Source organism: Myxine glutinosa, chromosome 11, assembly GCF_964187855.1.
Source record: "Myxine glutinosa chromosome 11, kmMyxGlut1.1, whole genome shotgun sequence".
Classification (NCBI taxonomy): Eukaryota; Metazoa; Chordata; class Myxini; order Myxiniformes; family Myxinidae; genus Myxine; species Myxine glutinosa.
In genome coordinates this window covers 110,894,158-110,918,234 of record NC_136271.1, presented here as the reverse complement: position 1 = coordinate 110,918,234, position 24,077 = coordinate 110,894,158, and the positions used below count along the sequence as shown (strand labels likewise).

General features: G+C 46.1%; 1 protein-coding gene across 3 annotated transcripts in view; it reads right to left on the bottom strand.

Moving 5' to 3' along the window:
* POC1A (POC1 centriolar protein A) overlaps positions 1 to 24,077 on the bottom strand; it is a 113,471-nt gene that overhangs the window by 32,676 nt on the left and 56,718 nt on the right. For all 3 annotated transcript variants that reach the window (XM_068103754.2, XM_078786998.1, XM_068103757.2), the window contains 4 exons: positions 12,905 to 13,012; positions 12,591 to 12,706; positions 8,612 to 8,745; positions 8,451 to 8,519 (listed from right to left, as the gene is read on the bottom strand). In XM_068103754.2, coding sequence (XP_067959855.2) covers positions 8,451 to 8,519; positions 8,612 to 8,745; positions 12,591 to 12,706; positions 12,905 to 13,012 — 427 coding nt within the window. The remainder of the gene's footprint in view (positions 1 to 8,450; positions 8,520 to 8,611; positions 8,746 to 12,590; positions 12,707 to 12,904; positions 13,013 to 24,077) is intronic.

The window sequence follows — 24,077 nt, the reverse complement described above, 5'->3', positions numbered from 1 at the left end:
GTGTATGCTGCATGTGTGAGAAGTGTTATGATTTATGGGAGCGAGACATGGGTAATGAACGTAGAGCAGCAACGAAGGGTGGAAATGCGAATGGTTCGGTGGATGTGCGGAGTATCGTTGAGAGAGAGGAAGACAAATGATGAATTGCGAAAGATGATGGGAATGGAGCCTGTGATTGATGCTGTGAAGAGGAACAGGTTGAGATGGTTTGGTCATGTGTTGAGGAAGGATGAAAGTGACTGGTTGAGAAGAGTGATGGAAATGAATGTAGAAGGAAGTAGAGGACTGGGAAGACTGAGAAAGACTTGGCTAAAGATGGTGGAAGAAGAAATGCGGGCAAGGGGGTTAACAAGGAGAGATGCAGAAAATAGGGCAAAATGGAGAAGATGGTCATGGGGACCGCAAGGCTAACCCCCACTCTAGCAGGGAAAATGGCCTTTAAAATGCATGTTGTTGTTGTTGTATGACCTCTGACCTTCGACCTCTTGAAGACAACAATCCAATCAGTTAATATTTACATCATCTATATATTATATATAAAACACTGTGTGTGTGTGTGTATGTGTGTGTGTGTGTGTGTGTGTGTGTGTGTGTGTGTGTGTGTGTGTGTGTGTGTGTGTGTGTGTGTGTGTGTGTGTGTGTGTGTGTGTAATGTTACCGATAGACTCCGAAACGGAGAGGCTCACGTGCTTGATATTTGGCATAGACATGGCCATTGAGCCTGGGACGAACATGGCCGAGACCATATTTGACGAGATCCATATTTTTTATTCATATTGTTACGGACACGGCTAAAGATGTTGCTTGACCGAGCGGAATGGCCGCCGTGTTCGTACAGTTTACCCGATTACCCCCAACTCACCCGATTCCACTCGAACGTTGGCCAAATCGCGCTATGCTAAATCAATGATGGAAAGGACACAACGACTGGGATAAATGAAACGACGCAAGGGGTACAGTTCTCAAGACCTCCGGAGGAGGATATAATTAGTGGTGGAGAAAAGGGGTAGATTACAAGGTAGAGTGAGGTAAAAGACACAGAAGAGATAGGCACTTAGATACAATCTTATCTATCCCAGACAGACCACAGACAAACGGAACAAGGCTGACTTACACAGGGATTGATGGCAGGGAAGGACAGGTCGGTTGAGAGCACAAGGTGCACCTTGTGCTCGGGGACAGGATCAAGCACGGTCCAAAAGATGCAGGGAGGCCTCACAGCGCTCGGAGGTGGCGTCTTTCTTCTCCAAGCTCAGCGCGCATCTGACGTCACCTCCCTCTTCCTGCGCATGCTCAGCGGGGAGTCACACGCCCTCGGCTGGTTGGCTCCGCCCCAGATGGGACCGGTCCGCCGCTTCTATTGGGTGCGGGGGTTACCGGGCTCCGCCCTTGACGAGGAGCTGACAGCGAGCCCCTACTTGGTAACCCCGTCGAGCACATGTTCGATGGCGGCTCGTTGGAAAGGCCTGGTGCCCTCCCAACACCCCCTACCAACCAAGCCGGAGTGAGGACGCGCACTCCCCGCGCCACCGCCGTTGTTGTTGTTGTTGCTGAACCGTGAGGAAGAGCTGCGGGGAGGTATTGGGAGGTCCTAAACTTCCTAACGGTGCCATACAATCACATTCTGGTGCAACGAAGAGTCAGAATTAATGGAAACGAGTCCTTAACTGACATAGACTAAGAATAACTAGCAAGATGTCCTATAGTTGTCTACGTGAGATGCGGTGAACCTGGGTGCGACATTTAATGGGGGAAATAGGGGGAGGTCGGGTCTACAGTGTTGTTTACAGAAAATGGGACTAGGGAATGGGGGATTGGGGATAGTTGGGAAGTATTGAGGAAATAGGGGAATATTTACAAGCGGATATGGATGGATGCAAATCCCATATCCGCAACAATATTTACCTCAGCGCATTTCAGCGAAGTAGCCGCTAATCTCAGCCAGTGACAGAGCAGCTCGCTGATTCGCTCAGAGCGATCACGTGATGTTCCATCCCGTCACACGTCACACGTTTGCACGCAATTCAGGGCGAAAAGCGATTGCGTTTTTTCACCTTTATGTGATCGTGTTTTGTGTCGATTTTGTGCGATATGAATTAAATTTTAATTCATATTTCGTGTTTACGAATTCGAATACGAAGGATTTCCCCTTTCCCCTTTCGATTTCGAATACGAATCGAATACGAGCTTGAGTCGAGAGGGCGAATGTACGGGTTGGGAATGTACGGGTCTCCCTTCCCCCGCCCGGCAACGCCGGTACTGGAGGGCGTGGGTCACAGGATCGGTGAGTCTCCAAAATCCGCTTCGTGCTCTTGCGAAGATGCAGGACGATGTTACGATTGTTGTGCTGCTCTCCGACCATGAGAACTGCAACGTCATTGTTGACTGGCCCTCCCCTTCCCTCCCCCTCCCCCCTCCCACCCACCCCCCTCGCCCCCTCCCGCCCCCCTCCCACCCACCTCGCCCCCTCCCCATCCCCCCTCTTCCCCTCTTCTCCCCTCCCCCCCCTCTTCTCCCCTCCCCCCCGTGCCCCTCCCCCCTCCCCTCCCCTCCCCCACCCAGCAATGCCGGGTACTTCTGCTAGTTCTACATATTTGTAACTAGTTTGACTTTGATCCCTTCAGCCGTTCTCAAGTTATCACGGCAATGAAAACCTATCATGGAAGGATGGACGGACAACCAGAAAACATAATGCCTCCGGCAACTTCGTCGGCGGAGGCATTAAAAGTCTGAGAAAGTAAAGCACTACCTTATTTGGTCTCAATAATTTTTAATGGTTTACGAAAAAATACCTTTATACAATTTTAGGGCTGGCAGGATGGCCTAGAGGTACGCACACTAGCTTCCACAGCCTGGGTTTGAATCTTGACCCAGCTATAAACTGTCATCCGAGTATGTCACAGGCAGGGAGAATCAATGTGTGTGCCATCCCTCGGATGGACATCAAATCGGCGTCCCGTCTGCCGGTATTAATTGGGAGACGTTAACGACAACACAGTGTCCTTCGTGAAGAGAAGCGAGCCAAGGGTACAATGGACAAGATAGGTACAGTGAGGTTTTTCAGCAAAGTGGACAGTGTTAAGACCAGGGACAATAGCTTGAAGGTAAAGAAGATGAGAGTTAGGATAGTTAGGATCTTTCAGTCGGAGAGTGGTAAATGTATGGAATGGTCTCCCCAGAAAGGTAATGGCGCTGGAGGGGGTGAATGTGTTTAAATAGGAATTAGATAGGGACCTGGATGCATTGGAGATAGGGGGGTATGGGGATATTGCCTTGCATTCACGGTTGGTGACTTGTGTGAATGAGTGATACTGGGGTGGGTGCAGTGTGGGCATGATGGGCTAAATGGCCTCTTCATGCGCCAAAGTTCCTCGTTTATCGTTGCGTCATCTTCTACCAGGATACCTTCATCTTCTACTAGGACCGACAAGCCAATGTGCACCTAATGTGCCTAAGTTTACATTTAATCCTTCATAAAAAATATTTTAAAAAACTCATGACTGGGTGATTCATATTATTCCAAAAATAGTGGTTTTCCTCCATATAGTTTGTTGAAATTATATTGTGTATTACTATGAAAGGTAAGTTCAGGTAAGTTAAACTTAAAGGTAAGTTAAAGGTGTTTTTTTTTTTTGTTTTTTTTGTTGAAATTATATTGTGTATTACTATGAAAGGTAAGTTCAAACCCTGGTGTTGGGCTAGCGGCTAGGGTGCCAGCTTAGGATCCTAGGATCCTGGGTTCGAATCCCGGTCGATCGCTGAATTAACGCCAGGGGGGTTGACTCAGCCTGTCATCCTTCCGAGGTCGGCAAATTGAGTACCAGTTCACTGGTAATTCCCTGTTTGTCGTAAAAGGCGACAAAAAGGGTTGGCGGCAGGAAGGGCATCCGGCCGTAAAACATTGCTTCAAAAAGGGGACCGAAAAACAACAACAACCACCGTCCCCGAAAAAGGCCAACCCCCGCTTGCGAGGAAAAATGGCCTCTAAAGGTGTTTTTTTTTTTTGGTTTTTTAAAAATGAAAGGTAAGTTCAGATGGCCAGCAGGTGGCATAATATTTTATCTGTTTATTGTCAATTTATTCCAGATTTTTTTCCCACTCAGCCTGTGCAAACGCGTTGGGTCTGGGGCCATGCAAGGATAATTGAACATGGATTTGCATAAAGCTCCCTGATATATGGTTGTGTGGGCCAACTGATTGGTAGGCTGGTTGGAACACTTGTCTGTGGTGTCTTGTCTGTCTGCCTGATGATTTTTGACCGCGATACATTCGGTCGTTACTTATCCAATCTCAACCAAACTTGACAGGAGCACTAAGGGTCACACAATGAAGGTTGTAGCTAATTAATCCCCCCCCCCCCTTCCTCTGCAAGGAGTATTCTCCACTAAGGATGGTTTTCCCCACCAATGGGGTTGGGTGTTGAGGTGTATATCAGTGTTAAGATAGCTTTGTTGTGTCGTTTTTCCAAGGACGCTTCAAATAACAAAACCAATACAACAACAACATCAACAACAGGCATTTTAAGGCCATTTTCCCTGCTAGAGCGGGAGTTAGCCTTGCGGTCCCCATGACCATCTTCACCATTTTGCCCTATTTTCTGCATCTCCCCTTGTTAACCCCCTTGCCCGCATTTCTTCTTCCACCATCTTTAGCCAAGTCTTTCTCGGTCTTCCCCATCCTCTACTTCTTTCCACATTCATTTCCATCACTCTTCTCAACCAGTCACTTTCATCCGTCCTTAACACATGACCAAACCATCTCAACCTGTTTCTCTTCACAGCATCCATCACAGGCTCAATTCCCATCATCTTCCGCAATTCATCATTTGTCTTCCTCTCTCTCAACGATACTCCACACATCCACCGAACATTCGCATTTCCACCCGTTCCAGCCTTCGTTGCTGCTCTACGTTCATTACCAATGTCTCGCTCCCATAAATATAACACTTCTCACACATGCAGCATACACCTTTCCCTTCAGCTTCAATGACACTCCCTTTCCCTTCAGCTTCAATGACACTCCCCTCCTCGTCAGCACGCCACTCAGTTCCCAAAACTTCTTCCATGCACATCTCACTCCAGCAACCGTTGCCGAGTCCGATCCACCTTCTCCATTCAGCATACGATACTCCACACATCCACCGAACATTCGCATTTCCACCCGTTCCAGCCTTCGTTGCTGCTCTACGTTCATTACCAATGTCTCGCTCCCATAAATATAACACTTCTCACACATGCAGCATACACCTTTCCCTTCAGCTTCAATGACACTCCCTTTCCCTTCAGCTTCAATGACACTCCCCTCCTCGTCAGCACGCCACTCAGTTCCCAAAACTTCTTCCATGCACATCTCACTCCAGCAACCGTTGCCGAGTCCGATCCACCTTCTCCATTCAGCATGTCTCCCAGGTAGCAAAATGTTTTCACACCTTCCAGCTTCATGCCATCTCCAAGATCCAACTCAACATTTCCTCCATCTGCAGCTCCCTCTGTGCACACCTTACACTTGAATGTAGCTGCCACACTGGTTAATGACCCTCTTAAACCACTACATTTTTGATGAACCCACTCAGCGCACATTGTACATTGAATGGAGTTCACTCCGACACCCTTCCTGCACACAGCACACGGCCACTTCCCAATTCTTTCCACCTCACCACATGCTTTACCACTTGCCATCACTTTCTTCTTTCCGATATTCACCTTCAGACCTTTTGTCTCCATACATTCCTTCCACTTGTTGATCTTCTCCTTCACTCCATCCATACTTTCTGCAATCAACACCAGATCATCTGCATACAACAACTCCCACGGTAAACCCTCCTTTACGTTCCGAGCCAGCACCTCCATCACAGCTACAAATAGTAGTGGACTTAGTACCGACCCCTGATGCACTCCCACGTTCACCTCAAACTCACCACTGTTCCCGTCCTTCATCCTTACAGCTGTGCATGCTCTTTCATTCATTGCCATCACTACTCTGATCAACCATTCCTCCACTCCTAACCTCCTCAATGCCCATGTCACCACATCGCATGGAACCCTATCGAATGCTTTCTCCAGATCAACAAACCCAAGAAACAACTTCTTCCTCTTCTCGATGTACTTCCCCTGCAACTGAATGAATGAATGAATGATCGTTTTAAGGCCATTTTCCCCGCTAGAGCGGGGGTTAGCCTTGCGGGCCCCATGACAATCATGGTTCCCTGTTTGAGGCAATGTTTTTGTGGCATAAGTATGGCCGGATGCCCTTCCTGACGCCAACGCTTGGTCACGCTCTTACGATGCGCAGGGATACGGTGTACCTATTCTAAATCGGGGTACACACCGTGATCATTCATCCCAGCAAGCTGGTACTCAATTTGCCGATCTCGGAAGGATGACAGGGTGAGTCAACCCCCCTGGCGTTAACTCAGCGATCGACCGGGATTCGAACCCAGGATATTGGGATCCCAAGCCGGCACCCTAACCGCTAAGCCAACACCTGCAACTGCCTTACAATAAAAAGTACGTCTGTCTTTCCTCTTCCTGGCATAAATCCAAACTGTATTTCGTCGATCTTCACTTTCTTCCTTATCCTCCTCTCCAACACCCTTTCCAATACCTTCATTCCATGCTCCAATAACTTTATCGCTCGATACGAGCCACAGTCCAGAGGGTCACCTTTCCCCTTGTATAGAGGGACGAGGGTACTCAGTTCCCAATCCACTGGAATGCGGCCTTCTTGCACCACCAGATTACAAAACTAATGATAACAGAATATTAATGTTATTACAAAACAATATGAATACTAAATAGAACGGCACTCAGTCGATAGCATACCTCCACCTGGTTAGCCATATCACTCAATGGTGAAGAATCACTTTAAAATTCTACTCTGGATCCGGATCTTCACCAAAATTGAATCGATTCTTCCTTGTCACACACACACAACCTGTCCAACAAGTTTCATCCAAATCGATCCATAACTTTTTGAGATATCCTGCCATGTATCGTTTTTGGCCCGATCTCCCAATGGCGAAGAAAAACCTAAAAATTAAATAATTCTCATATCCGAATCCATATTCAGATCTTCAACAAAAATCGAATCGATTTTTCCTTGTCACACACACCCAACCACTCCACCAAGTTTCGTCCATATCTGTGCACAACTTTTTGAGATATCCTGCTATGTATCGTTTTTGGCCCCATCTCCCAATGGTGAAGAATCATTTTTAAAATTCTAGTAGCTCGATCCGAATCCGAATCTTCATCAAAATCTAATCATTTAGTCGTTATCACATACGCCACATCTCTGCCAAATTTCGTCCGAATCCGTCCACAACTTTTTGAAATTATTTGTTCACAAACGGATAGACAGGGGTGAAAACATAACCTCCATCCACCTTTGGTGGCGAAGGTAATAATATCCCACATTGCCAAAATAATAATATAATTTTGGCAATGTGGCATTCCAGTACATATCACTGTGTCGTTCCTCATGATGGACAGTTTGGGGATATTATTGAAAATATAATTTATCATTGGATGGTTGAAAATGTAACGACTGAAAATATTATTTACAAAAAGGATCATTTTTTATGAAGACATAGTTAAGGCATTTGTTAAGGATTCCATCATTCGTGTGATTCTCATCAATGTTTTCATAGGTATTCCAATACCTTTGGAGCCTTCTTTCCTTTACTGAAAAAACAAACTTTTGCCTCCTTAAGACTCTTGGTAAGTACAAGTGTTTTCAGAAGGATCATATATTATTGTTTTTAAAAGTGAATCCCTTGTGTGTCACACTTCTTCCATTGAGTGACCCAACTATCTTCTGGTTGCATTGACAAAACATACCTTTGCGCATCATTTTCGGCCATATTAAACCAACGTAGGCGGGTTCCTTTTCAACTACTACACAATGCTGAGGTTTCGTGAAAAAAAATAACAGGGAACCACGTTTCCACATTTATGAGGTATATGGCTATGTCTTTCTTCTTCTTCTTCTTCTTCAGAACCATACTCTGTCACAGAGTGTCAGTGCTGCCGAAGCAGCTTCCTGAGCAAGGATTATACTGAGTGGTTTGCCATTGCCTTCCCAGCAGTAGTTCGGCCAGGAATTTGGAACTTGGCCAGTATGTCTGTGATTCCATGCCTTTTCTTCGCGAAGGACACCATGGGGATCATTAACGTCCACCAACTAATGCCGGAAGACAGGACACCCAGTTTAATGGATGGCACATGTGTTGATGAATCACCCTGCCTGTGAAACACCAGGATGGCAGTTTACAACTGGGCCGAGATCTGAACCGAGGCTAGACAGCTTGGAGAAGTGTGTGTGTACCATCCTGTCTACTGGCTATGACTTTACAAAGACTTAAATAAATAGGAGGCAATCCTTTGAACAGTTTGAACACATGTTGATGGATGAAACAAAGTGGAAAAAACAACAACAAAATGTTGACATACCTGCGCATCAGAACCTCCTGATGCAAAATAATCACCAGAGTGTGAAAAAGCCACAGAAATGACCGGGCCCTGCATGAGAAGAAAGATTAGATACATGAAACCACAAGTCTATAGTCTTACACACAAGAAACCAAAAACAATAAAAGCGCCGTGTGATTTACCGCATGGCCATGGAGTGTATAGAACAGCCGTCCCTCTAACAGGTCCAACACCTTCAGAGTAGAGTCATTGGCAGCCGTTATCAGGTAACTTCCAGATGGATGAAATGACAGGCTGTTAATCCCATCATTGTGCACTGAAAGGTGGTGGCACAAATATGTGGTTGTGCTGAACAATACACCAAAAAGCACATCATCTTTTTTGGTTATTAAAGTAACCGGGATCTTTCAATAATAAACCGGACCAGAAACACTGCTACACGTCTATCTCTATACCTCCACCTAACTCTCTGCCTCCATATAACCCTCTCTCATCCTCACTGCAACCACCACCCCCATCCTTCAAAGCAAATCCCCTTACTTGCATTTTCCCCCAACTGCTTTAACTCTCTGCCTGCCCAATCCCTAATAAACACCTTCTCTCTTGCTCACTATGACCTGTTTTTCCCCACATCCATCTTCAGTCCACCCACCCCCACGCCTTCCCTTTCCAAACTTTCCTGCCATGCAACTCTCACATCTTAAACTCCCTCCACAGAGTTTGAAATCGGCACCAAATCATTTGCAAGATAATTCCCAAGGTTTCTTGCTTCTTATTCCTTCCTCAATAAGTACATCCATCACCACCACAAATGAAAAAAAAAAGACTCAGAGCTGATCGTAGATACAAACCTACCTTTATCTCAAAAGCCTCTGAGCTACCATTCCCAGTTCTAACTGATATCTCGGCCAACTCAATGGTGGGAATGCATACAAACAAACAAATATGGCCAATGCTCCTGGGCTCACCTGGTAGAACCAGGGAACCACTGGTAGGTGTGGATAATACCTATTTTTTGGGGGTGTGGGGAGGAGGATCAACCCCCCCCACCCCCTCCCCCTCCACAGAGTCCCCTAGACCCTGACTTTTTAATGTCTTGAACAAACTTTGGTACATCACAGGTGATGAAGGTTGTGGTCAAGGTTTCATCGAAATTGTGTGTGTAGTTTGTAAGAAGAATTCAAATACATGTACCTATTTTTGGGAGCCTTTCACCCTCACCCTCACCGCGGAGATACCTTCAGACCCAATTTTTTTATGCCCTGACCAAACGTTGGTATATCACGGTTGATGAAGGTTGTGGTCAGGTTTCATCGAAATTATGTGTGTGGTTTCAGAGAAGAAAGCAAATACATATTTTGGGGGTCAAACCTGGACCCACTTTGACCACTGTAGACTCCATTAGACCCTGATGTTCTTAGTACCGTGAACAAACTGGTACATCACGGGTGATGAAGGTTGTGGTCAAGTTTCATCGAAATAATGTGTGCATTTCTATTTTGGGGAGGGTGGGAGGGGGTCAAACCTGAACCCACCCTTTAGACCCTGATTTTTTTTAAATTCTGTGAACAAACTTGGAGTTCCACCATACCAAATATCATTTTAGCATATTTTATCATTTTTTAGTTTGGTCACAATCCCATCAGCAGTTTTGGAGAAGAAGTTGCAAGTGTTTATGGATAAACAGACCAACAGAAGTGACGGACGAACGATGCGCCATCACATAAGCTCCCCGGAACTATGTTCCAGGTGAGCAAAGAATAGCCCCATGGGGGCCTTTTTTATTACTTTTTTATATCCAGAGTCAAGGCTCGTGTAACAGCTAACACAGTAAACACGAAAACATGCACGGACACATAAAACGTACAATAAAGGGAGCGGGGGACAAGAGGGGGAGAGAGGAAAGCATACAAGCACAATCACAGTAGAGACAGGGATGTCTGTAGATCTGTGGAAGGTAGAGGGCTGGGGGCAGAGGGGGAGGGGAGGGAAGGGTAAAGGGGAGGGGTACATGTTATAAAGCAAATGAGCACTACTAAGAATTGCAGGAAAGAAGTTGGAAATTGAAAGAGGTGGATTTGGGGAAAGAGGTGGACTGATAGTCATTTCCCCATAGTTTCTGAGACGATTTAAAAATAAATTACCTCAACTTGAGGCAAAACCCTCCTTTTCAGCCTCTTATAGGAGTCGGATCCAGATGGAGAGCACAACCCCATGAGACCTTAATGTTCGGATGTATCTTACCAAATTTGGTACATATTGTTCATGTAGTTTGTGAGGAAAATATGTTTTAGTGAATATGAGGGATTAGGGGAAGGAGTCCGTTTCCCCTTTTCCAGGAGATACGGCCATCGGGAGCACAAGTTAAGGTTAGGGCATGGTCACGATGCCAAAGGGCCAGTTTAGTCTGGATCCGTTTGTCGGTTTCTGAGAAGAAGATTTTTGGATTCAGAAATTACTAATATTTAGGGCAAAACTCCCTTTCTATTTCCTGTAAATGGGCGGATCCCGGATGGGGAGAGCACAACTCCATGAGACATTACTGTTTTGATACATTGTACAAAATTTGGTCCGTATACCTCAAGTAGTTGTGGAGAAGATGTTTTAGTGAAGATGAGGGATTTGGGGAGGGGCCCATGACCCCTTTCCGGGGGAGATACGACCATGACGAGCACAAGTTAAGGTTAGCATGGTCCTGATGCTTCCTGGCGAGTTTGGTCTGGATCTGTCTGACGGTGTCTAAGAAGAATATTTTTGAATGAAATAACAATATTTCCCTATTAGACTATTGTAATAGTCTAATATTACTATTGTAATAGTCTAAATAGACGATTGTAATTATTTCAGAGTAATTAGGTCATGTCTGGAATTTTGAAACCCCTGTACTGAAGGTACAACTATTAGTGTATCTTCCCAGTATTTCATTACAATTTTATAACTATTGTTAGAGCAGAGTTTTCAACAAATGTTGTTATTGTTTAATAAATAACAGTTTTTGAATGTTAATTACTTGACAATGGTCCAACTTACAGGAACTCTATTAATATCTCTGTAAAGTGCAACTCTTCCTTTACAATATAATATAGAGAGAGTAGGTACTAGTGGCTTTATCGTTGTGCTAGAGCAATCAAAGTTCACAAAAATGACTCAAAGTGTCACTCCGTAACGTCATGGAATTGCCCTTGGGGCAAATCCAAACGAGACAACACCAAACCAAAACTAGAACAATGCGACTGTGTCGCCAATATGCCTCCGCAAAGTCCCACAACGGGTAGATGCCATCACTCTGCATATGTATGGGTAGGGGATCACGTTTGTGAAGTTTCGTGTTGATCGGATAAGGTTAGTTTTTCTATCCAAGATGGCTGCCAAACCATGTGACCTATGACATCATCATATTAAAACTATATGCAACAGTGCTGTTAGATGATATTTGTAAAATTTTGCATCAATAGGGTGAGCGGTTTCAGAGATATAATTATTTAATATTTTCCTTCAATCCAATATGTCAGCCAAACCATGTGACCTATAATGTCATAAATTGAATATTTCAATACAAATGGGTCATAGATCATGTGCATGCAATTTAAGATTTTTAGGATAAGGAATTCGATTAAAACATTTTTGGCTGGTATAGCACTTCACCTATGATGTCATCATTATCATGCTTTTGTTCCCCATTGGGAGTACTTGATAATGTGCCAAGTTTCAAATTTTTCCATTCAGCGGTTTCCGAGAAAAAAATTAATTTATAATCCATGATGGCTGCCATACCATGTGACCTATGACATCACCATTATCATAAAAACATTCTGCATGGGTGTCATTCCTACCCTGAAAGTTTCGTCTCAATCGGACATATGGTTGCTGAGAAAAACAAGGCTATGCCCGTATGGACGGACGTACGGATGGATGGATGGACAACCCGAAAACATAATGCCTCCGGCGACTTTGTTGGTGGAGGCATAAAAACCAAAACCAGGAGATCTTGCTGTCCTGATGCATCACACCAAATTTGGTCCATAATCGGTCGGGTAGTTTGTGAGATGTTTTCGTCAAACGTTAACGGACAAACGAATGTATGTATCCAGGGACCCACTCCATGAGGTTATTTCAAAGAAATAACCTAATAAATCAAAAGGAACAGCAGATAACACTTACGTTGGTAGTACTGCAGTAGTTTATTCGTGCGAATGTCCCAGATCTTGATGGTGTTGTCCGTGCCACCGGTGGCGATGGAAGTCCCATTTGGATGGAAGTCAACATAATTCACAATTCTATGTAAAATAGTTTCACAAGCAAACAGTGCACAGTCTTCCGAGTTGGCGGCCAATTGCATAGTAAGTGCCACAGACAATCACACAACTACAATACTTACAATAACTTCATGCTTCCTACAAACATTCAAATAACTAATTATTAGCTGATATTACCATCATATAAAATCTTGGAAAGTAATAACACTACAGGCTCACCCTTCATGCTCTTTGAACACGTGTATGCAAGCCCTACTGGCGCGGTCCCACACACGGACTGTCCTGTCATCACTTGCAGACACGATCAAACGCCCATCAGGGGAAAACCTGCCGGCAATGAACACAAGGGGTATGCTGGTGAGTGGAGCTTTTTAGAGAGTACTGATGAAAAGGTCTGAAGCACTTCCATCAACCGGTTTGGAGAAAGCCTTGCATATGTAACATCATTTGTAGTCATTTTTGCTTTTATACCAAAAACAGTCTATATATATATATATATATATATATATATATATATATAGATATATAGATATACTGTATATATATATATATATATATATATATATATATATATATATATATATATATATATATATATATATATATATATATATATATATATATATATATAATATATATATTATATATATATATATATATATATATATATATATATATTATATATATTATATATATATATATATTATATACAGTGGGGAGAACAAGTATTTGATACACTGCCGATTTTGCAGGTTTTACCACTTACAAAGCACGACAAGGTCTGTAATTTTTATCATAGGTACACTTCAACTGTGGAAGACGGAATCTAAAACAAAAATCCTGAAAATCACATTGTATGATTTTTAAGTAATTAATTTGCATTTTATTGCATGAAATAAGTATTTGATACATCAGAAAAACAGAACTTAATATTTGGTACAGAAACCTTTGCTTGCAATTACAGAGATCAGACGTTTCCTGTAGTTCTTAACCAGGTTTGCACACACTGCAGCAGGGATTTTGGCCCACTCCTCCATACAGATCTTCACCAGATCCTTCAGGTTTCGGGGCTGTCGCTGCGCAACACAGACTTTCAGCTCCCTCCAAAGATTTTCTATTGGGTTCAGGTCTGGAGACTGGCTAGGCCACTCCAGGACCTTGAGATGCTTCGTACGGAGCCACTCCTTAGTTGCCCTGGCTGTGTGTTTCGGGTCGTTGTCATGCTGGAAGACCCAGCCACGCCCCATCTTCAATGCTCTTATTGAGGGAAGGAGATTGTTGGCCAAGATCTCGCGATACATGGCCCCATCCATCCTCCCCTCAATACGGTGCAGTCGTCCTGTCCCCTTTGCAGAAAAGCATCCCCAAAGAATGATGTTTCCACCTCCATGCTTCACGGTTGGGATGGTGTTCTTGGGGTTGTACTCATCCTTCTTCTTCCTCCAAACACGGCGAGTGGAGTTTAAACCAAAAAGCTCTATTTTGGTCTCATCAGACCACATGACCTTCTCCCATTCCTCCTCTGGATCATCCAGATGGTCATTGGCAAACTTCAGACGGGCCTGGACATGCGCTGGCTTGAGCAGAGGGACCTTGCGTGCGCTGCAGGATTTTAATCCATGACGGCGTAGTGTGTTACTTATGGTTTTCTTTGATACTGTGGTCCCAGCTCTCTTCAGGTCATTGACCAGGTCCTGCCGTGTAGTTCTGGGCTGATCCCTCACCTTTCTCATGATCATTGAGGCTCCACGAGGTGAGATCTTGCATGGAGCCCCAGACCGAGGGAGATTGACTGTCATCTTGAACTTCTTCCATTTTCTAATAATTGCGCCAACAGTTGTTGCCTTCTCACCAAGCTGCTTGCCTATTGTCCTGTAGCCCATCCCAGCCTTGTGCAAGTCTAGAAATTTGTCCCTGATGTCCTTAGACAGCTCTCTGGTCTTGCCCATTGTGGAGAGGTTGGAGTCTGATTGAGTGTGGACAGGTCTGGAGACGGCTTTGCGGTCGGTCTTTGCGGTCTTTGTGGTCGGAGACGGTCTGGAGACGTCTTTTATGCAGATAACGAGTTCAAACAGGTGCAGTTAATACAGGTAATGAGTGGAGAATGGGAGGGCTTCTTAAAGAAAAAACTAACAGGTCTGTGAGAGCCGGAATTCTTACTGGTTGGTAGGTGATCAAATACTTATTTCATGCAATAAAATGCAAATTAATTACTTAAAAATCATACAATGTGATTTTCAGGATTTTTGTTTTAGATTCCGTCTTCCACAGTTGAAGTGTACCTATGATAAAAATTACAGACCTTTACGTGCTTTGTAAGTGGGAAAACCTGCAAAATCGGCAGTGTATCAAATACTTGTTCTCCCCACTGTATATTATATATTTATATATATATATATATATATATATATTATATATATATATATATATTATATATATATATATATATATATATATATATATATATATATATATATATATATATATATATATATATACAGCACCACTTGGTTGTCTGCGACATAAGGGTGAAAGGTGCGAGGAGAGCTCGGCGGGTGAAGTACCAACCGAGAATGAAGGTGTGGAGGTTGAAAGAGGTGACAGTAAGGGAGGCATTAAAAGAGAGGCTGAGTAGGGTACAGGATGATGTGGTTGAGCTTGAAAGTCGTTGGATGTCAATGAAAGCTAGTCTGTTGGGAGCCGTTGGTGAGGTATGTGGATGGACAAAAGGACCACCGAGGCACTCGGAAACATGGTGGTGGGATGTTGAGGTTGGAAAGAGGATTGACGAGAAGAGGAAGAAGTTCAAAGAGTGGCAGAAGGCGAAGGGTACGGGAGCAGAAACAGCAGAGCATGAAAGTTATAAGGCAGCCAGGAAGGCTGCAAAGAAAGAGGTAGCAAAGGCGCAGGAGGCATGTAGGAAAATGTTCGGAGAACGCTTGGATTCGGAAGAGGGTCACAGAAAGCAGTATTCAGGATTGCAAAGCACATAGCGAAAGAGAGGTGTGATGTGATGGGGGTGAGTTGCTTGAAGGATGAAGTGGGACAAATCGTTGTCGACCCAGATGGAATTAAAGGAAGATGGAAAAGATATATGGAAATGCTGTTGAATACAGAGGATGAATGGGATGGCAACATAGAGAGTAACCCAGTTTTAGGACCGGCAGAGAAGATAACTGAGAAGGAAGTTGAGGAAGCGATAAAAGCAATGAAGAGTGGAAAAGCGGGAGAGCCGACGGGAGTTGTGGGAGATATGTTGAAGGCAGCAGGAAGTTGGGGTGTGAAGAGAATGACAGAGATCTGTAATCTGGTGGTGAAAGAAGGCCGCATTCCAGTGGATTGGGCACTGAGTACCCTCGTCCCTCTTTTCAAGGGGAAAGGTGACCCTCTGGAGTGTGGCTCGTACCGAGCGATAAAGTTATTGGAGCATGGAATGAAGGTATTGGAAAGGGTGTTGGAGAGGAGGATAAGGAAGAAAGTGAAGATCGACGAAATGCAGTTTGGATTTATGCCAGGAAGAGGAACGACAGATGCGCTTTTCATTGTGAGGCAGTTGCAGGAGAAGTACATGGATAAGAGGAAGAAGTTGTTTTTTGGGTTTGTTGATCTGGAGAAAGCATTCGATAGGGTTCCACGCAAAGTATTGACATGGGCATTGAGGAAGTTAGGAGTGGAGGAATGGTTGATCAGAGTAGTGATGGCAATGTACAAAAGAGCACGCACAGCTGTAAGGACGAAGGACGGGAACAGTGGTGAGTTTGAGGTGAAGGTGGGAGTGCATCAGGGGTCGGTACTAAGTCCACTACTATTTGTAGCTGTGATGGAGGTGCTGGCTCAGACCGTAAAGGAGGGTTTACCATGGGAGTTGTTGTATGCAGATGATCTGGTGTTGATTGCGGAAAGTATGGATGGACTGAAGGAAAAGATGAACAAGTGGAAGGAATGTATGGAGACAAAAGGTCTGAAGGTGAATATCGGAAAGACAAAGGTGATGGCAAGTGGTAAAGCATGTGGTGAGGTGGAAAGAACTGGGAAGTGGCCGTGTGCTGTGTGCAGGAAGGGTGTCGGAGTGAACTCCATTCAATGTACAATGTGTGCTGAGTGGGTTCATCAAAGGTGTGGTGGTCTGAGAGGGTCATTGGCCAGTGTGGCAGCTACATTCAAGTGTAGGGTGTGCACGGAGGGAGCTGCAGATGGAGGAAATGTTGGGTTGGATCTTGGAGACGGCGTGAGGCTGGAGGGTGTGGAAGCATTTTGCTGCCTCGGAGACATGCTGAATGGAGAGGGTGGATCAGACTCGGCAACGGTTGCTCGAGTGAGATGTGCATGGAAGAAGTTTCGGGAGCTGAGTGGCGTGCTGATGAGGAGGAGAGTGTCGCTGGGGCTGAGGGGAAAGGTGTATGCTGCATGTGTGAGAAGTGTTGTGATTTGTGGGGGCGAGACATGGGTAGTGAGCGTGGGGCGGCGGCGAGGGCTGGAGGGGGTGGGGATGCGGGTGGTTCGGTGGATGTGCGGAGTGTCGTTGAGAGGGAGGGGGACAGGTGATGAATTGCGAAGGATGATGGGAATATTGCCTGTGGTTGATGCTGTGGGGAGGAGCAGGTTGAGATGGTTTGGTCATGTGTTGAGGAGGGATGGGAGTGGCTGGTTGAGAAGAGTGATGGAAGTTAATGTAGAAGGAAGTAGAGGACGGGGAAAACCGAGAAAGACTTGGCTAAAGATGGGGAGGAAGGGATGCGGGCAGGGGGGTTGGCAGGGAGAGATGCGGAGGATGGGGCAAAATGGAGAGGATTGTCATGGGGACCGCAAGGCTAACCCCCGCTCTAGCAGGGAACATGGCATTAAAATGCATGTTGTTGTTGTTGTTGTTGTTATATATATATATATATATACTGAAACGCAAAAGAAACTTACCACCTTTGAAACCTTTAAATATCAACAATAACACTGCGTGTAGTAAATGTGTGAACTTATTTGTGGACAATAGTGTCCTCGCTGTCAGACAAAACGGTCACGGATGGTCACTTGAACCTTCAATGGTCACTTCATAGCACAGCTGTTGAACAGCCGTTTTGACTGTCAGTGATTAGCCAAGGGGTACGGGATGATTTTAATGAGCTGCACGTGATGTCTTGATATTGGCTTTAAAAAGGCCAGTGCAAAATGGGCATTTTGACCGAAAAATTTGACCATTTTGACCATTTTGACCAACTTCAAAAAGGCTGAAAACGCAAAAGAAACTTACCACTTGTTTGAAATGTAATAAAATTGTAACAGTTCAAAATAAAACAAACCAACAATTGCTAATTGAAACATTGGCATTTTATTGATGACATGTCAAGTTTTTGACCAAGATACACCATCTCATCAGTTTGTTCTGCAGTACAGAACAGCACAGGGTGCAATGTCAGTCCCCTTTCAATAGCGTGTATGGCCACCATTGTTTTGGATACAGGCAGTGCATCGTCGGCGTATACTGCCTACCAGTCTTTGGATGGATTGCTGCTGGATTCTGTCCCACTCAGTCCTCAATGTCTGAAGCAGCTCTGCCCGTGTCCTGGCCCTGCCAACTACGCGTCTCCCAAGCTCATCCCACAGGTGCTCTATGGGATTCAGGTCAGGGGAGAGCGCAGGCCACTGCATGGTGTTGATGTTCTCGCCTTGGAGAAATGCAGTGGTAAAGCGAGCAGCATGGGGACGAGCGTTGTCATGCTGAAAGGTTCTCAGTTCTGGGTGGTCTAGCAGGAATGGCAGCAGATGAGGTCGCAGGATGTTATCCACATACCGCTGGGCGTTAAGATTCCCATCCACAACCACCAGTGGCGTCCTGTACTGGCCTGATATGGCGGCCCACACCATCACACTTGGGCCACCCCACCTATTGGCTTGACGCACGCAACAATCGGCATATCGCTCGCCAGTTCTTCTCCAGACACGCTCACGCCCATCAGGACTGTCCACACAGAACCTTGACTCATCGCTGAAAGCGACCTCGTTCCACTGCGCCAAGGTCCACCGCTGATGCTGCTGGCACCATCTCTGACGGTTGCGGCGATGGGCAACCGTCATCACGGGGCCTCTGTATGGTCTTCTGGCAGTCAGACCATAGTCATGCAGTCGTCTTCGTGCAGTATCATTGGACATCCGTGGGTTTGCACGCCCCGGAGTTTCTGCCGCAGTGCGGAATGCTGGACGGAATTGATCCCGCAGGTGACTTCGGACCATCTGCCTGTCCTGCCTTGCAGTGGTGACTCTTGGCCTCCCTGATCGAGGTCTGTCATCTGCAGAGTTGTGGAGGGTGTCTCTGTCCACCAGAGCAGATATCGTCTGGTGCGAACAGCCAAGGCGACATGCCACCTCACGGTAGCTCAGTCCGCCTTGCATCATGCCCAGGGCACGCTGCCGTTGATCCCTTGACAATCATGGCATGTTGATTGAAATGCCCATTTTGCACTGGCCTTTTTAAAGCCAATATCAAGACATCACCTGCAGCTCATTAAAATCATCCCGTACCCCATGGCTAATCATTGACAGTCAAAACGGCTGTTCAACAGCTGTGCTATGAAGTGACCATTGAAGGTTCAAGTGACCATCCGTGACCGTTTTGTCTGACAGTGACGACACTATTGTCCACAAATAAGTTCACACATTTACTATACGCAGTGTTATTGTTGATATTTAAAGGTTTCAAAGGTGGTAAGTTTCTTTTGTGTTTTCGTTCTTTTTGAAGTTGGTCAAAATGGTCAAATTTTTTGGTCAAAATGCCCATTTTGCACTGGCCTTTTTAAAGCCAATATCAAGACATCATGTGCAGCTCATTAAAATCATCCCGTACCCCTTGGCTAATCACTGACAGTCAAAATGGCTGTTCAACAGCTGTGCTATGAAGTGACCATTGAAGGTTCAAGTGACCATCCGTGACCGTTTTGTCTGACAGTGAGGGCACTATTGTCCACAAATAAGTTCACACATTTACTACACGCAGTGTTATTGTTGATATTTAAAGGTTTCAAAGGTGGTAAGTTTCTTTTGCATTTCAGTATATATATATATATATATATATATATATATATATATATATATATATATATATATATATATATATATATATATATATATATATATATATATATATATATATATATATATTGTTGCGGAGATGAGGACTGTATTTTTTTGATTGTGTGCTGTATTATTATTATTATTGTTTATTCTGCGCCCCCCTACATCCGGAGCTGTGTAAAGGTGAAAGGGCATCCCATAATTAGTCCACAAGCATACACGTCAGCCAAATAATAGAATACCCCTGTTTGATAGTTATCTCTTATTCTGTGTTTTAGAGTAAGGCTGTGTCTCCCATTAATTGAAGTACTCCATTGCACCAGTGAAAAAGAATAGATCCCCTTTCATTCCCATCCCCAAAATCTCCATTTCCTATTACATCCCCTTTGGTCATTGCCGAGCCTCGATTGCCAAATTACCTCCCCTCCAATAACCGCCATTGACCACGAGGCAGGGTCGGAGAAGAAAGGCGTGTCTCCACCTCGTCATAGAGGGGAAGAGGGGCGTGCCCGCCCGTCGTCATCAAGGGCGGAGCGAGAGGGTCGCGTGACCAACCAGGGCCGAGGTGAGCACACCGATGGGCGTGTCAGGAAGGCCGGCGGCTTAATCGCCGGAGGCGTTATAAAGGTGCGCACGCAGGAAGCAAGTGAGTTGGTCGTCAAGGGAGAGAGCCGTGAGGAGTCAGTCAGTGGAGTCGGTGGTCAGTTGGTTGCGTTGGTTGCGGTGAGGAGTCGGTGGTGGTGGTCAGTTGGTGGCGTTGGTTGCGGTGAGGAGTCGGTTGTAAAAAGTGAGTGGACCAAGAAAGAGTTGAGGGTTTGGACCAGACGAGTCGGACAAGGCCTGGCAAAGCACGCGACGTCCACAGCAGCCACAACAGCAGCTTGGGGGCCTGAACGGCGGTTTTGAGCAGGGCCGTGAAGGAACGGCGGCTGCTAAACGCGCCGGTTGTGCTGCCGGACCCCCTTGGACCTTCCTCTCCCTCCAGCCATCCACCTCCTGCCATTCCATCCTTCTTGTGTACGTGAGTTTGTTCTGTTTGTTCTGTCCCTGGGTATTTAATTAAGTCTGTAGGTAAGCTAGTATTTGCACTGTGTCACCTGCGTCTTATGTGCTTGTAAATAAACGTGACTGCTTTCTTTTTGCTTATGTGTGTAAATAGTCAATAAATTCAGTAGTATTTCCAAACCTTTCTTTGCCTTCGTTTTCCTCTTTGCATTCGTCGTTTTAGTCTTTTCCCTCATCGAGCAGCCGCGGTGCGATCTGGTCAACGTCGGGTGGAATCGGGTTCTAATCGGGGAGTAACTGTTCGGTCGCGGTTGGACCATCCGCTCGGCTCATCATACCATCTAACCGCGATCAGTAACAATTGGTGTCTGGGAGTGAGATTCGGGGCCCGAACCAAATTTTTAAAACATCTAAAAAAAAATTTGGTCAAAATTTGGAGCGGCCGAAATTTGTTTTGTTTTACAAAACCTGAACTTTGAAATCGCGCCATGGCTGGTCAAGGCGATCGAATGCCGGTGGGTGAGCTAGAGGAGGGGTTAGGAGTAACCCAGGATCAGAGGGACGAAGTAGAGGAGAACATTGGCAATGTGGTTGAGGGGGAACCAGGCGCACAAAATGGCGCCCTCGCGCACATGGTTATTGTGGCGCCAAATTAGCCGCGCCCGTGACCGTAGCAGCACCGATGAATTTGGACCTCTTTATGATACAAATAAGGGTGCTCATGGTCCAGACAAGTGAAGACCTGAGGAATGACTTGGGGAACCGGATGGAGGCTCAGAGTGAGCAATTGGGGGTAATGGGAAGCCAAATGGGGGTAATGAGGGACGAAGCGAGGGGTACCGGTGAGGGATTAAAACATGGGTTAACGGGGGTGGAAAATAGAATGGCTGCCCAGGAGAATCAGTTAGAGGGGGTGAAAAATGGGTCAATGGGGTTAGAAAATAGGATGGAGGACAAATTGCGGGAGATAGGGGAGCAATCCACCCGAGAAATTAAACAAATGGGAGAGCAGATAGAGGAGGTAAAAATCGGGGTAGAAACCAAATTGGATGCTCAGAGGGATGAATTGGGACAGATGAGGGTGGCATCTACAAAACAAAGGGAGGAGATGAAAGAGGAGATACGACGAGGTGTGAGTGAGGAGGTCTCGGGGCTACGCGAGGAGGTAAAGCGAGGTGAGAAGCGTATGGAGAAAGAGGTGAGAAATAATACGGCTAGGTTACAAGGGGGAATAGAGGACCTGACGGAGGAGGTGGAACAGCTGACAGAGGGACAAACGAAGTTAGTGGAGCAGGTTCAAAGGAACACTGCAGTACTCGGAGGGTTAAAGGCGACACAAAAAGAAATGAAAAATGACTTGATAGCGACACAGAGGCAATGTCAGATGGTGCGTGAGGAACTGACAATGAGGGTGGACGAGGTGACAGAGATAATGGAGACAAAGGACCGAGAGGTGAGGATGCACATAGAGACGGTCACGGTAGCCTTAGAGGACGAACTTGAGGAGACGCACCGAGAAATAAAAGAGGTTAAACAAAAGTTAGAGGAAGTGGAAGAAGAGGTGAGTGAAATTAAGAAGAGACGGACAGAAACTAAGAGAGAAATCCAGGAGGAGGTAATGGAATTGGTACAAGGTCGGTGCTCAACTCATAATGTGCTGCTCACTAACCAAATAAAGAGTTTGCAGGTGGCAAAGGAGGTGCGGAGACGAGGTGCCAAGGTGAGTGGCGATATAATCGGAAATGTACATGATGTGAGGAAAGCTTCAGTCGGCTTGGGGATTGGTTTGGACCCGGGTGTTCGTGAGAGGCCGTTGGTGAAGTGTGCGACAGGTCTGGTGTGCGAAAAAAGAGGTGTGCGAGAATGTCCGACCATGGGGTGTGTGAGGAAAAAGTGCACGCCGAGGAGTGAGAGTGCCGTCAAGAGTGAGTTGGTCGAAGCGCGTGTGCGAGGGGGTACATGGAAGCGCGGTGTGGTGAGTGTTACGGAGGAAGTAACGGAAAAGTGTGCGCAAGAGTGTGCGCGAGAAAGGTGTGTAACGGACGGGTGCATGAGGAAAGAGTGTGCTGTCGAGAGTAAGGGTGGGTGCGCGACCGAGAGTGGAGGTGAGAGTAGTGAGAGTGACACGGAGCGTGAGTTGGTTATGACAGGTGAGCGAGGATGTACACCTGGAATGGAAGGATGCACACCTGGAATGGTAGAGCGTGTGTGGGAATGCACACTTGAGCTGGTCGTGAGGCACGTGGTTCGAGTGAAAGCACACCTGTGATGGTCACAGAGGAGGTGACCGAGGAAGGGGCGCGAAGAGGTGTGTTGGTGAGGTGTGCGAGCGACGAATGTGTGCCAAGGTGTTCGGTGGTCAGGTGTGTGACCAAGTCTGTGGGCGGAATGAGTGTACCGAGGTGTGTAAGGAAAGGTACGAGGAGCATGGGAACAGCTGGAGGTAGTAGCAAGAAAGGGGTAGCGTATGCATGTAAGCATCCAGGTGAGGCATCGACGGTAACCGGATCAGCGGTTAGAGCGACTTTTAGCCGAATCGGGCCCTCGGTGCGTGCCGGGCTTCGCGTGCCGCGAGAACCAGCGGGGATCCGAGCCACGGCGGGTTCGAAAGGACCGCCGTACGCGATCCACGCTGGGCCTCGCGTGGAACGGCCGCGTCCGGGCTCCACGAGGCGGGGCAGGCAGCCCGATAGGAAGGGTCGTCATGGCGACCACTTTCTATTGAGACGTTCCGGCAGGTCGAGATCGGGCAATTGGATGGCTACGCGCCGAGGTGGTGCGTGGGATCTCGGCACGGGTAAGCCCCCGTCCCTGCACCGAGTGCCGGACGCATCCAGCCGCCGGCACCAAAGAACCCGCGTTCATTGCTCGGCTGTACGAAGCCGAGCTTTAGAAGGGAATTGGCGCACCGAGAGGACCTAATAAGTAGACGGGTGATGAGGATAGTGTTTTGGCCCCGAAATTAGAAAAAAGCAAAATTTGATGATGGTACGGTGATTAGCAGTAAATGACAAATTTTTGAATTGGTTGGAATTTGGACGAGCGAAATTGATAGTAGGACCTCCCCGATGTGGTGGGATGGCAAATCCACCATCCCTCACAGGGGGGGCAAATGCGCAATAGATTAGGGGGTGTATGGCAGTGAAAACTAGCCCGGGTGGGTTAGGATATATCGTGTGTAGGGATCTAGCGAAGATGACATTAGGTAACGTTAAGGTTAGTTAGTGACTGATACCTGTAGTGGGGACGCAGGTAGTTTAGTGTGGATGATAATGACGTGGGAGCGCAATAGTTTAAAGGGGCGACTGGGAAGCGCAAGTTGCAG